We start from the raw sequence: 15,016 nt of genomic DNA, 5'->3' as shown, positions 1-15,016 counted from the left end.
AGGAACTAAACGAACTGCTCGTGTCTACCAGTGGGAGAAGAACCTGGGATACAACTCAGGGGCCCTAGTGGAGGTAGCGCTACACACCAGGTCTTTGCCCCTGGACTACAGTGAAGGAAAGCCAGACGAACCCCTATCTATTTAAAATCTTAACCAAAATTACCAATTTTAACGACCTTACAAATTGCCAACAGGCTGACCTGACTCACAGACATGTAGATATAGCCCAAAGCAATTTAGGGTTTGGATGGGTAGATGACCCAAAACCAGCCAAAACTCAGATTAAAGATGCTTCATCCCTCCTCTCAGACGATCTTTGAAGCCCTTCATGACCCAAAATGTAAGAAAAGTTCAAAAAACAGCTCTATATCAGATTTGGTATCTCTATGGATTACGGGAGTAGTCCAAAGAAAATAGGATAAGAGCACCATAAACTTCTAATAAACCCAATGTAGATTTAAATAATCCAAAGATCAGAAGGTAAAATCAAATGCATTTCAGAGGCTCATAACTCAAAACTTTTTCAGGGCTTGAATGCTGGTAGTGATAAAAGAAATAGAGGACAATGACCATCTCTGTAGCCCTTCTTCACTAGGACACAGCCCATCCAATCAGGTAAATGCCCTATTCTTTACACCAGCCGTCACTAAATGGCGGCCCGCGGTCCAGGAGCGGCCCGCACGATGCTTCCGCCCGTACCCGTCAGGCCGCCACTGTAAGTAGGCATTGGTTTGCTGGGACCGCGGGTGTCCCAGCAACCAGTGACATTCCGTGTGTGCGCCCCGCCCCCTGCTTCTTTCTTCGGCTCCCTCCTAGCCAGCCGCGAGTTGGGCTGTGACGTCACATGCGGGCCCCGCCCCCCTGCTCCTAACTGCGGCTCCTGACTCTCACACTCAGCCTATCCGTGAGCTGGGGCGTGACATCACATGCACGCCCTGCCCCCCTGATGTTCGCTGCTCCTGGCTCCCGCATTTTCCTCTCCAAAAGGTATGTGGGGCACATTTTTATAAAATGCAGACTGATGGGCATATTTTGTTAAGGGGCACACATTTGTGTCCATTAGAGTGCCCCATAAAATAAAATATGCCTATTAGAGTGCCCCCTAACATAAAATGTGCCCATCAGCGTGCGCCTTATTTTATGTTAAGGGTCACGCTCATGGGCAAATTTTATGTTAAGGGGCACTCTAATGGGCATATTTTATGTTAAGGGGCACTCTAATGGGCATATTTTATGTTAAGAGCAACGCTGATGGACACATTTTTGTTTTGCCCATCAGCGTGCCCCTTAACATAAAATGTTCCCATCAGAATGCCCCCTAACATAAAATATGCCCATCAGCGTGCCCCCTAACATAAAATGTGCCCATCAGCGTTCCCCTTATTTTATGTTAAGGGTCACGCTGATGGGCATATTTTATGTTAAGGGGCACGATAATGGGCACATTTTATGCTAAGGGTCACGCTGATGGGCACATTTTATGCTAGGGGGTACGCTGATGGGCAAATTTTATGCTAAGGGTCACGCTGATGGGCACATTTTATGTTAGGGGGCACTCTGATGGGCACATTTTATGTTATGGGGCACTCTAATGGGCATATTTTATGTTAAGAGCAACACTGATGGACACGTTTTGTTTTGCCCATCAGAGTGCCCCCTAACAAAATGTGCCCATCAGAGTGCCCCCTAACATAAAATGTGCCCATCAGCGTGCCCCCTAACATAAAATGTGCCCATCAGCGTTCCCCTTATTTTATGTTAAGGGTCACGCTGATGGGCATATTTTATGTTAAGGGGCACGCTGATGGGCACATTTTATGCTAAGGGTCACGCTGATGGGCACATTTTATGCTAGGGGGTACGCTGATGGGCAAATTTTATGCTAAGGGTCACGCCGATGGGCACATTTTATGCTAGGGGGCACGCTGATGGGCAAATTTTATGCTAAGGGTCACGCTGATGGGCACATTTTATGTTAGGGGGCACTCTGATGGGCACATTTTATGTTAAGGGGCACTCTAATGGGCATATTTTATGTGAAGAGCAACACTGATGGACACGTTTTGTTTTGCCCATCAGAGTGCCCCCTAACAAAATGTGCCCATCAGAGTGCCCCCTAACATAAAATGTGCCCATCAGCGTGCCCCTTATTTTATGTTAAGGGTCACGCTGATGGGCAAATTTTATGCTAAGGGTCACGCTGATGGACACATTTTATGTTAAGGGGCACTCAAATGGGCATATTTTATGTTAAGAGCAACGCTGATGGACACGTTTTTGTTTTGCCCATCTTTCTGAGTCATAGCACAGACTTCAGATTCGGACCTCGGCCCACAGAAAATTTTACAGACCGGACCTCCTTGAATTTTAATTCATTACCCCTGCTTTACACCATTCAATAACCCTTTACATACTGTACCTAGCACCCCTTCTATCCTGCCATGTAGGTCCTATGCCTACATGACAGGGTAGTCAGGTAGACTTCAGCCCTTTCTTGCTCCAGCCCTTTCTTGAAGGCCCCTGTTCATGCCATTCCTGTTATAGAGCAACAGCCATCTCCTAGTTGTTCTCCTCCTTTGTCCCCCTCTCACATTAACACCTGTTGAAGACATACACTGTGCAGACACAGTCCACCATTGCCACTATCAAACAAGCCTGTCCAGAGCAATGATGAGCAGCTTACAGTGGAGCAAGTGCATGTAGACTGTAAGTAGCTGACTAAAGGGGGTGGGGGGGGGGGGTTCAATGGCATTGGAAAAACAAGATGAAAAAACACAGTATTTTAAGAAAAAATCAATTGTTTATGATACATAGGACAGTTCTTGCAGAAACTCAGACTTTGAGCAGCAGTAGTCAACTCATGGTGCTTCCATAGAACCAAAGGGGAAGGACATTTCTCCTCCTGCTCTTAACTTCAGAATCGACGGAGGGGTGGGGGGGGGGGGTTATGGTCTTGGCACCAATGCAGCTTGAATTTCCAGGAGCAAAATTCTTACTACTAAAGGTGCTTTTCCACTGCATGGAACAAAACGGTTCGGCTCGCTTTTGTGCTTTTCCACTGCACGGTACAGCATGGTACGGTGTAGGAATGGTTCGGTATGGTATGGCGGCGCTTTTCCACTACATGGAACCGAACGGTACGGCTCTCTAAACAGTACCATAAGCAGAACCACCTCCGTTGTGGTGCCAAGAGGGCCGTACTGGTACAATATCCCACAATCCTTTGCATGCAGCCTTGACTGTTTGTCACTACTAGCCACTGATTGGTCAGAGAATCGTTGTTATCCCACCCTCTTACTTTAGTACTACTTTAGTGGAAAAGCAAACCGTACCAAACCGTACCGAACTGTTCCAACACCGTACCATGCAGTGGAAAACCAAACCGGGCCAAGCAGGGCCAAGTGGAGCCGAGCCGGTACTTGCAGTGGAAAAGTGCCATAAAAGAGCAGAGATAAGAAACCCAGGCCTGATGAGAGTTATGTCAATAGACGGGTTAAACAATTGGCCAGGAACCAATAAGTGATGTTCCTGGCCATGTGATCCCTGTGACAGCCAGTCTAAGAGATCACAAGAAAAAAAATTGCTTCCTCTGATTGGCCAAGGTGTAGAGATGGCTAAATGATGTCACAATTTCAACTTTATCCCATCAGGGTAAGCCTTGTATTCACTGAAAAAAATACAAGGCGCCTCCTGAATGGCAGAGGAGTACTCAGCCCGACTCTAATTTATTCCAGCAGCAGATGGGAAGTCACCCCTACCATTGCCGGACTAGCTTTGCCCAAATGAACTATTTAAAGTGAATTAAAACCTGGAATTCTACTTTAAAGTTCAGTTGGGCTTTAAGGCTGGTTTACACTGCCGCAACCCCAAAGTCATGCAACTTTCTTGCAATATTTTTGATTAACCATTACAGTCCATGGCACTCAAGTCGCTACAAAGTTGCAGAAAAGTGGTGCAGGAACCTTTTTTTTTATGTTGAAATGGCTTGAGTCCCATTGATTAAGAGGGCAACTATCGATATTAATATATTTTGGATTGTAATGCGACTTTATGGGGTTGATTTACTAAAACTGGAGAGTGCAAAATCTGGTGCAGCTCTGCATAGAAATCAATCCAGTTTTTTTTTGACAAGCTGAAGTTAGAAGCTGATTGGTTTCTATGCAGAGCTGTACTAGATTTTGCACTCCCCAGTTTTAATAAATCCCTATGTATCGCAAATCGCATTATAAGTCGCAGATGTGTGAACCGGAGCTAACTGATCAATTTTGTTTGCTCTGGAATTGCTTGTTCAATAACAAAGTTTGCCAATTACGATATTCGGTTATATGTTTAGATAGTATAATTATTTATTTTATTTCCCACTCTCCGTTCTGGCGCAGAATAACAAAGCACCATCTACTATTATTAATTCTCTCTCCTTTTCTGTTTAAGTAAGCGGCTGGGATTATTTTTTTCTATCTTGGAATTCCATGATAAAGCCAATGAATCTTATTTTTAGACAGGCACTTGGCAGACACAATAATCTTAGAGGCGGTAAACAAAATACTTTCTTTTTATGTGTCACAATATGATATGGTACGATAGCAAATCAATTTTAATTTCCTTATTCAGCGGCTGTGTTTACGGCGCTGTTACGGGATTGAAGAGTTCTGGGTCAGATCTTTAATTTTTTTTTCTTTCCTTTTCATTTTCTGCATTTTATGTCGCCCGACTACCTCTGCTTTTCTGATTCAACTATTTTATATAAGCAGATGAGCTGAAAATTGGATTTTCACCAGAGACGGGGTATATTTGCATACAGTCACTGGAGAACAAAGTGCAGAGATGGGGGGACTGTGCTGTCCTCACACTATGACATCACAAAATAATGTTTCCAATACAAGAGGATTAAATAAAGATTCACATAGCCTTTGATGGGGCTGAAAGCATTCACCGGCACATTGCAAATGCTGGGAATAGGTTTTGCTCCAACTGCAGTTATGGAATTTCTCTGTGTATTACCAGTTGAGTATTGTCCATGACATTTTTTTTTCTTGAACCCACAGTATAATTTTCAGGACAAGCTTCTGGGGCCTACCCCCTCCTTCTTCTAAGGTCCAAGAATTAATGATATACAAAGGTTTTCATAAAATGTAAACAAAAAATTGAACTGTTAGGGCCCATTTACAGTAAAACTTGGTGCGGAAAAACCCACGTTTCATTTGCATTTCTAGTGCCACATAAAATGCACCGGGTGTGCGACCTGCTGTGGGTATCAATGAAACAAAGTTATTCAGGGGCCCCACATGTTATCTCCAAGATCATAAGAACATCAGGCATAGCAATAAAAAACAAAGTTTATTTATCCAAATGGTATAATCAATACATTGCACATAAAAAGGTTAAAAGAAATGTAGCACCCTCTAGTGTGCTAGGTTGTTAGTATAGCTGTTATTGTAGGAAATTTTAAATTTAGTTCAGGGCTAAGCCTGAGCTACGAATCTGGGTCAGGGTTTTGTGACTCATCCTAGCAGCCTCTCTGGTGCCTCCCCTTGTTTTCTGGGACGCTGGAGAATGTTCTAGACATAGTGGGTGGAGATTAGGAGGAGCTGTTTGCCATGTTTATGAGGTCCTTAGTCAATCCCCAGCAAGTGGGCTGGCAGGGACATCCAGCAATTTACCCTTCCAGCAGCTTTCCCTAGAAGTGTTTCTGCCAGTTTGTGACATCACATCCAGGTCACAGCCCACATGACTTCTGGTCCACAGTTAGCTGCAGCCTGAGCCTTGGTAGACACCGGAATTCCCTCTTCTCGTTGGCAGTCACAGAGGTGACATCCAGGATTAGTTCCCAATACCATAAGAGTGGGTCTACAGTATATACACCCCGACTGTATGAGGGTTTCTGATTGCTTTAATACACAAGAAAATATAAATAAAATTTATAAAATTCACCCAGCGCCTATGGAAGAGTGTTGTAATGAATACCCAGCTGCTACTATAAACAAATTCTGATATACAAACAAAGTAATGATAACATTAGTCGAAGACCAAAATACTGTACACACAGTAGTAGCGCTATGTTCTAAGTTCATGCAGGTGGTGATAAACCACTTCAAAGAATAAAGTGAGTGACAGTTCAAAGTGATGAATCATATGTTGAAACAATTCTCAGATGTTCCAACTAGGTGCCACTTCCACCACACCGCATAAATAAACACCCCCTTTAGAACTGCACTCACCGGGTGATGCTGCACTAGACAGCGCTCGCAGCACAGAGTTCACGTGGTCATGCCCCGGATGCGTTTCGTCATCAACATCTTCTTCGGCCGTCTAGTGAGGCATCACCCGGTTGTCACTGCCTAACAGCAGTGTAATAGCCCGCACTGACAGCCTCGTTCTATTATCATTTACATGCCCTTATCATCTTGTGAAATGTGAGTGTTTTTTTTTAACTTTGGTGATTCAATAAATGTTTGAAACGGAGTCACACTATGTGATGTCGTCTTTACCCCTTGTATGTGCGCTCCCCTAATACTGACAAGAGGAGAGGATTTTGGTTGGAGTCCCTGCCTGTGATATATGGTACAAGGCTCATTAATGGCCTTCTGCTGACGAGAGGATTTGGGTTGGAGTCCCTGCCTGTGATTAGAGATGGCCTTGCGGTTCGCCCGGCGGTCGGTTCACGGCAAATTTTGCTTGTTCGCTACCTGCCAAATTTTCGGACACATGGCGTCGTTCGCGACGGCCATATTTGTTTACATTGGGGAGAACTTTGACCGTGACACAGCCGTCAGGTGGAATGGGACAGCCAATTGAAACATTCCAGCACATGGACAGTCCTCCTACCCTATAAATAGACCCGATCTGGCGTCCATTTCACATTCCGCTTTCTGCCAGTGTAGGGAGAGGTCTGCTGTGCTCGTCAGGGAGAGTTTGCTAGGCACATATAGCGTTGTGAAGATCCACAAAAGTCCTTTTCAGAGCTGGTATTTTTTGGTATAGGTCTACTAGTATCTTTTGAGCTTAGGGAAAGGTATCCAGTGGTTGCTTTAGGGGCAGTTAGAGATCGGCTGGCTGCAGTCACGAATCGCTCAGTCAATGTCCACAAAAGTCCTTTTGAGGGCTGGCATTTCGGTATAGGTCTAGTATCTTTAGAGCTTAGGGAGAGGTATCCTGTGGTTGCTGTAGGGGCAGTTAGAGATTGGCTGCAGTCACACACAAATCGCTTTGTCAATGTCCACCAAAGTCATTTAAAATGCTCCTAAGTCATTTTAGGGTCTATTACAGTCTCTTTACTATAGGGGCAGGTATCCAGTGGTTGCTTTAGGGGCAGTTAGAGATCGGCTGCAGTCACACACAAATCGCTCTGTCGAATGTGAATGGACCCTATATGTATTAGACAATGTATTTACCGGCTGCTGTCAGTTCTGGCCGATTTATGAAAAAAATATATATATTTTTTGCTGTAAAAAAAAAAATAAAAAAAATTTAGGGCAACTTTTTCAATTGCAATACTTCTGTTATGACATTGTCCATGTGCTGGGACTATTTGTGCACAGCTAGTATGTCTTCTGTGGCTGCAAATATGACCTAAATTTTTTAAAGTTCGCCTCCCATTAAAGTCAATGGGGCCCAAACTCGTGGTTAGCGGACTTTTGAGAAAATTTGCGGCTGGCGTTCGCGAACCGCCCCGGCCGATGTTCGTCCATCACTACCTGTGATATTTGGTACAGGGCTCATTAATGGCCTTCTGCTGACCAGAGGATTTTGTTTGGAGTCTCTGCCTGTGATATATGGTACAAGGCTCATTAATGGCCTCCTGCTCGTGAGTGCAATTCTAAAGGGGGTGTTTATTCATGCGGTGTGATGGAAGTGGCACCTAGGTGGAACATGCAAGCATTGTTTCAACATATGATTCATCACTTTGAACTGTCACTCACTTTATTCTTTGAAGTGGTTTATCACCACCTGCATGAACTTAGAACATAGCGCTACTACTGTGATGGTGTATTTTCGACTAATGTTATCATTACTTTGTTTGTATTTCTGATTGCTGTTCTGGAAAGCTGGAAATACTTCTATAGCACACCTCTAAGTGCCGGTTCACACTGATGCGCTTGTACTGCGAATGCTTTGCGTTCTAAAAAGTCTCCAATCGCATGCACTTAAAAATACATTGCATTCGTGACGGTCGTTCACATCTATGCGTTGCGATCTAGATGCGAATGTGATGCGATGAAAAAAAGGGTCTTGTGCGAGTTTACAGTGCTGCGTTGTGAATTTAGTCTCCATAGACATCAATGTAAATCGCTCTGAACTCGCATGTACAGTTCAGATATGTGCGAATATGTGTATAGTTTGTCCCGACAGCTACACCCCCCTATTTCCTGTCCCGAGCCTGCATGTGACATCCACAAACATCTTCATCAACAAACATGGCACCCAAACGTGTTGGGATCGACAATGAGGAGCTGATCAGGCTTGTCCGTTCCAGGCCATATATATGGGACAGTCGTACTGCAGAGTACAAAAACAACGCTATGAAGAAAAGAGGGTGGGAAGAAATTTGTGCAAGCCTGTATGAGGACTGGAGTGGATTCACAACTCAAGAGCGCAAAAAGAAAGGTATGTGTATATATTCTCCTATGGGGGGGGCATGTTTAAGGGGATCTATGTGGGGGGGCCAAGTTTTAAATGGGGATCTATGTGGGGGGGCCAAGTTTTAAATGGGGATCTATGTGGGGGGGCCATGTTTTAAATGGGGATCTATGTGGGGGGGCCAAGTTTTAAATGGGGATCTATGTGGGGGGGCCAAGTTTTAAATGGGGATCTATGTGGGGGGGGGCCATGTTTTAAATGGGGATCTATGTGGGGGGGCCAAGTTTTAAATGGGGATCTATGTGGGGGGGCCAAGTTTTAAATGGGGATCTATGGGGGGCCCTGTGGAAGACAATGCATGCTCAGTATGTAACCACAGACGAAAAGAAATGCATTACGCAATGTTGAACATTTGAACAATAGTTTATTTATTGAAACAAAGTACAGTAAAAATTAATTAATACTCTTTATTGTATGGAATCAAGCTGCCATGGCACTTGACCAGCAGGACTCATAAAATAGTCAGTGAAATTCTCCCTGATGTTGGCCCCTCTGTAGTTTCCCCTGGTGTGGATCCACTCTGCGCCTTCCATATCATCCATCAGGGAGTCCTCGAAGAGGTATCCATCTCGCGATCTTACAAAGTTGTGGAGTACACAGGCAGCTTTGACGGCAATTATGGCGTTATCCGTGGTTAGAGTCAGTGGCGTGTGTAGAAAGCGCCACTTATTTGCCAGAATACCAAAACTGCACTCCACAACTCTGCGCGCTCTTGTGAGCCTGTAGTTAAACACTCTCTTTTCAACAGTCAGTGAGCGATTAGCATACGGGCGAAGCAGGTGTTCCGAAAGTGCAAAAGCCTCATCACCAACAAAAACAAATGGGAGGCTTTGCTGAGATGTTCCAGGCAGTGGTCGTTCATGTGGGAGGTCCAGGCTTTTTTCACGCAGCATTTTTCCAAAACTGGAGTGGGAAAAAATACTGGAGTCGGAACTGCTCCCATATGAACCAACATCTATGTAGGTGAATGAGTAGTTTGCATCCGCCACTGCCAGCAAAACCAAAGAAAAATATTTTTTGTAATTGAAATATTTGGTGCCGCTACCAACTGGTCTCACAATCCTAATGTGCTTGCCATCTATAGCACCGACACAGTTAGGGAAGTTGCAGCGTTGCCAAAAAAGATCAGCTACAGAGATCCACTCCTCTTTGGTTGGTTTTCTCATCACCACATCTCTTAGGACCTCCCAGATGGCAATACAGGTATCACGAACAATTGTGCTCACAGTAGATTTCCCCAATTTGAACTCGTAATGCAGGCTTGCAAAAGAATTACCAGTTCCAAGGTACCTGAAATAAAAAACAGAAAGTTATTATTAGTCATGTTTTTCTCTTCCAGAATTACTAATACGAACAAGATGGCGTAGCCTCAAGGATACCCTGCAAAGGTACAAGAGACTTGAACGTGAGGCGAGAAGTGGATCCGGTGCCCCCCCTAAGCGTCCCTATGCCTTTGCCAGATGTCTGGATTTTCTGCTACCGGTTCTAGAAATGCGGAAGTAAGTTTATTGTCAAATTCTCTTTCACTATTAACCCATCCTTCCTTCCCCCTCCCTCTTCACCCCACCCCCAAACCCCTCACCTTCCAATCCCCACCTATCATTCAAATTATATATTGGAGCGGATGATGAAAAGTTGTTTCATGTTTGTCATTGCAGCACACAAGCAAGTTGGGACGAGGTGGAGAATGTGCAGGAGGAAGGGGAGGAGGAGGAACATGCAGCTCAAGTTGATGAGGAAGAAGGCGTCGCTTTTGCATGTTCGAATAGTAGTTCAAATATTCCTAACGAGTCACAGAGTTTGGATGAGTCAGGATCCGCTCAAGAACCAGAACAGGAGTTTGAGGAAACTGACGTTTCCACGCCTTCCACCAGGCCTCAAAGTCGAGGCTCTACATCCCACAGGAGGAGAGTCAGCAGGGCAACTGCTGAGGCGGAAGACGAGCAGACAAAGCACTTAGTGGACATTATGTCAGGCATCAGCCAGCAACTAGATGCACATAAATGTCCTCACACACTATTTGCTCATAGCTTGGTGCCTCTTCTCAAAGAGGTCCCGTCTGAAAGGTATTTCGACATGAGAATGGCGGTACAAAACTGCATACATTCGTTCTCTGTACCACGACAGTTACCGCAAGACACTCCATGGTCCCCTCATTTCACACCCAGTCATTCTGCCATTCCAACAAACCCTTATCCGTCAAGTTTTGACCAATATCGGAGCATCCATGAGACCCCTAGATCCCAAATCCCATATCCTATTCCTTCCCCAATTCCCTCTGTAATCCCCCCCCACACTAGAACACCGGATGTCTCCACTTCTTCCCATTTCCCCCCCTCCAGCAGACCACCACCACCATCACAATCTAGTGCATTTTCCCCAAAAATACCTCCACCCTATCCACAATATAGGCCCCCAAGTGGACCGTCACATAGAACTCCATCCCCGCTTGTGCCATGGCTATATCCCAACACCGTGGATCATACACCCTCAGGCTCTTCAACACCACTTGATCTGGAGAGTTCACCAAATTTTTTGGATCTATAGTACACTTGCCACTGTATTGCCACGTTGATCTAAGTTGTCTTTTTTGACCTAATTTTTCTGGATTTTGTTCCTTTGTTCTTGTTACATGCAACAAAATAAAAAAAAAATAAAAACTTTTTTTGAAGTCAACTTTGCCATCATATCTGTCTGCATTCACTGTATTGCTAACTATGGAGAAAAAAAATACAAGAATTTTCACAAAATATATCACACTTACCGTAATGTAACAAGCAATCTTTCAGCAGGCACAACACTGTTCCGGAAGGTGGTGTTCTGACGCTCCAAACGTGAAAAGAGCAGCCCAAGTAATTCGTCAAAACTAAAAAAAAACACAACACACGTAAGTGGCAAGCAAAAGGGGGGCGTGGGGAGCTTCAGGAATGATTCGGGGGTAGATATAGGTGAAAACAGAGAGAGAGGAAAAAGAGAGATGGGGAAAAAAGAGATATAGAGGGAAGCAGCAAAAAGAGAGAAGAAGAAGGAGAGACTCCCTCTCACATACTAACCTATTAACAGACATCCGAGTATAGTTGAAAAACTTCTCTTCATGTTGCCGGAGATCATGATAGAGGACATTGAACTGACCTCTCTCTTCCCTGTTTGAAATTATGGGATGAACCCAATACCTTCGTCTTCTCATCATCATCATCCTCATCCTTCTCCTCCTCCTGTCCTTATTGATCAAGACTGCAGCAGTGGCAGTAGCAACTGCTGCCATGACCAAAGGCAAATGAAACATAGTGGCAATACACCAAAATACAGCACACTCTCCACAACGTAATCTCCAAACAAAACCACAGCTCACACTCCACGGTGTACTCTCCTCATAAAGACCAGGAAGTCCACCGGAAGTTAACACCCATTTCATTTGGATTGGCTGGAGCAAAAATCGCACCTGAGCTAATTAACATGATTATACGCAATGCGATTCGCATTGCAATCGCGCTGTACTATGGAAAAACGCAAGGTAAACTCGCACCGCAAATTCGCATTACAATCGCAAGCGCATCAGTGTGAACCGGCACTAAGAAGCTGCAAGTAGAATGGGATCCCCCATCCTGTACAGCCAGGCACACCAAATCTTCAATGGCACACTTAAGTCATAGAACAGTTTGTGACATTGTTTTTTCTTTGTTTGTTTGTTTTATTGAGGGTAATAACTTGGGTAGGGATGGGAGATTATGGGGTGGACATTTGACTCCAACAACAGATTTCAGGGACAACTTTTCCTATATACAGTCTCTATATACAGCTCCACTTCTCCCTTCAGCACTCACTTGCATGCAGAACCCAGCTGGAACACTGAGAGTACCTGACAATCACTCAGTTAGATAAAGCAATGCCCCTTTACAGGCAGGAACCTCCTTCTGTGGCTACTGATCCCAGCACCACCCCTTCAGGCACTACCAACCCACCTGGCTTCAGGAGCCCGCGAACCCAGAAGGAAGACCGCGGGAAGATGGAAGCCCTCTCAGAGGTGACAGCACGGCACTGGGGGCTTCGTTTTCCGGTCACTTTTACATGCGATGCATACTAGCACATTATGGCTTTACCTTGCATATTGTAAAAAAAAATAACACACACATACACACACAGCAGTTTACTAACGGTTTAAGTCCAATTAGGTGCATGTCACCTCCAGGACTTATCTGTCTTAAGCTGGCCATACGTCATACAATTTTCTTATTCAATTTCCTTTACATTTAACCACTTGCCAACCAGTCACTGGGACTGTACTGCGGCAAAGTGGCTCGATTCCGTCCAGCGACGTAGACCTACATCGCTGGACTCCTCCCCTTGTGGGCGGCGTTCACGCATCGCCAGAGGCTCGCTCCCGCTGTTTTCAGTCACAGCGGGAGTCGGGCCAGGGGAGGAGCGGCGGTGATCACCGCCGCTCTTCCCCGATCGTCGGGGAATCGAGTCTGGAGATCCGCCCGCTTGTGTAAACAGAGCGGGCGGATCTCCTAAGTGACAAACAGTGACAGATTGCAGGGTTCAGCATAGCTGAACCTGCGATCTGTCCCTGTGTCACTCAGTCACCTCCCCCCACACACGTCAGTAAGCACCAGGCATACATTAACACCTCCCTCTCCAATAAAATGAACCCCTTCCCTGCCAGTGTCATTTTTACAGTAACAGTGCATATATATAGCACTGATTACTGTAGTAATGTCACTGGTACCCCCAAAAGTGTCAAAAATGTCAGTCAAGGGTCCGATCTGTCCGCCGAAATGTAGCAGTCCCGCAAAAAAAATCGCAGATCGCCGCCATTACGCGTTAAAAAAAAAAACACTAAAAATGACAGAAATCTTTCTCTTAGTAAACGCAATAACTTTTGCACAAACCAATCAAAATACGCTTATTGTGATTTTTTTTACCAAACATAGGTAGCATAAAACAAATTGGCCAAAAATTTAAAAAAAAAATTGGTTTTTACATCTTTTTTGGGGGGAATTTCATATAAAAAAATGTTAAAAATATTGTTATTTTTTCAAAATAAACGCTCTTTTTTTGTTTATAGCGCAAAAAGTAAAAATCACACAGCTGATCAAATACCACCAAAAGAAAGCTCTGTTTGTGGGGGAAAAAAGGACGTAAATTTCGTTTGGGTACGGCGTCGCACGACCGCGCAATTGTCAGTTAAATTCGCACAGCGCCGAATCGCAAAAAGTGGCCCAGACGTAAGACAGTAAAATGCTCCGGTGGTAAAGTGGTTAAGGCACTATCCCTTCAGGCGAACTCGGAAGGAAGACCGGGGGAAGATGGAAGCCCTCTCAGAGGTGACAGCACGGCTCTGGGGGCTTCGTTTTCCGGTCATTTTTACATGCGATGCATACTAGCACATTATGGCTTTACCTTGCAGATTGTAAAAAAAAAAAAACACACATACACACACAGCAGTTTACTAACGGTTTAAGTCCAATTAGGTGCATGTCACCTCCAGGACTTATCTGTCTTAACCACTTAAGCCCCGGAGGATTTGGCTGCTAAACGACCAGGGGGTATTTTGCGATTCGGCACTGCGTGACTTTAACGGACAATTGCGCGGTCGTGCGACGCTGTACCTAAACGAATTTGGCGTCCTTTTTTTCCCACAAACAGAGCTTTCTTTTGGCGGTATTTGATCACCTGTGCAATTTTTTGATCACGCGCTATAAACCAAAAAAGAGCGTCAATTTTGCAAAAATAGCAATATTTTTCCCTTTTCTTTATATGAAATTCCCCCCAAAAAAAATGTAAAAATCAAAATTTTTTAACATTTTCGGCCAATTTGTTTTATGCTACCTATGTTTGGTAAAAAAAATCGCAAAAAGCGTATTTTGATTGGTTTGCGCAAAAGTTATTGCGTTTACTGACTAAGGGAAAGATTTTTGTCATTTTTGTTGTTTTTTTTTTTTAACGCGTAATAGCGGCGATCTGCGATTTTTTTTGCGGTACTGCGACATTGGGGTGGACAGATCGGACCCTTGACTGACATTTTTTACACTTTTGGGGTTACCAGTGACATTTCTACAGTAATCAGTGCTATACATATGCACTGTTACTGTAAAAATACACTGGTAGTGAAGGGGTTAACTTTATTTGAGAGGGAGGGGCTGTGTGTGTCCCTAGGGGCATGATTCTTACTGTGATTGGCTGTGGCTTCAGCTGTATGCAGAGTGATCAACGGATCTACATAGTAGATCCATATGATCAGCTCTCATACAGAGGGGAGAATGACAGGCAGCTTGTTTACACAAGCTGCCTGACTTTCTCCCTCTCCCCCGCCGATCGCAGAGTGGCCGGTGGACATCGGGTCCGCCGGTCACACGCGCGGGGGGGTCCGTGACCA

The 15,016-nt window shown here is 44.6% G+C and overlaps 1 protein-coding gene across 1 annotated transcript in view; it reads right to left on the bottom strand.

Moving 5' to 3' along the window:
- Positions 1-9,803, bottom strand: part of LOC309569269 (uncharacterized protein) — a gene marked incomplete at both ends in the record, with an annotated part of 88,390 nt that extends 78,587 nt beyond the window's left edge. Inside the window, one exon of the mRNA XM_082275037.1 lies at positions 9,219-9,803. Within this exon, the coding sequence (XP_082131163.1) occupies positions 9,219-9,803 (585 nt within the window). The remainder of the gene's footprint in view (positions 1-9,218) is intronic.
- Between the last annotated feature and the right edge of the window lie 5,213 nt (positions 9,804-15,016).

This window comes from Pelophylax lessonae (assembly GCF_965119305.1).
Source record: "Pelophylax lessonae genome assembly, chromosome: 1".
Classification (NCBI taxonomy): Eukaryota; Metazoa; Chordata; class Amphibia; order Anura; family Ranidae; genus Pelophylax; species Pelophylax lessonae.
The sequence above is the reverse complement of the archived record's forward strand: the minus strand, read 5'-3'. Positions and strand labels throughout refer to the sequence as shown.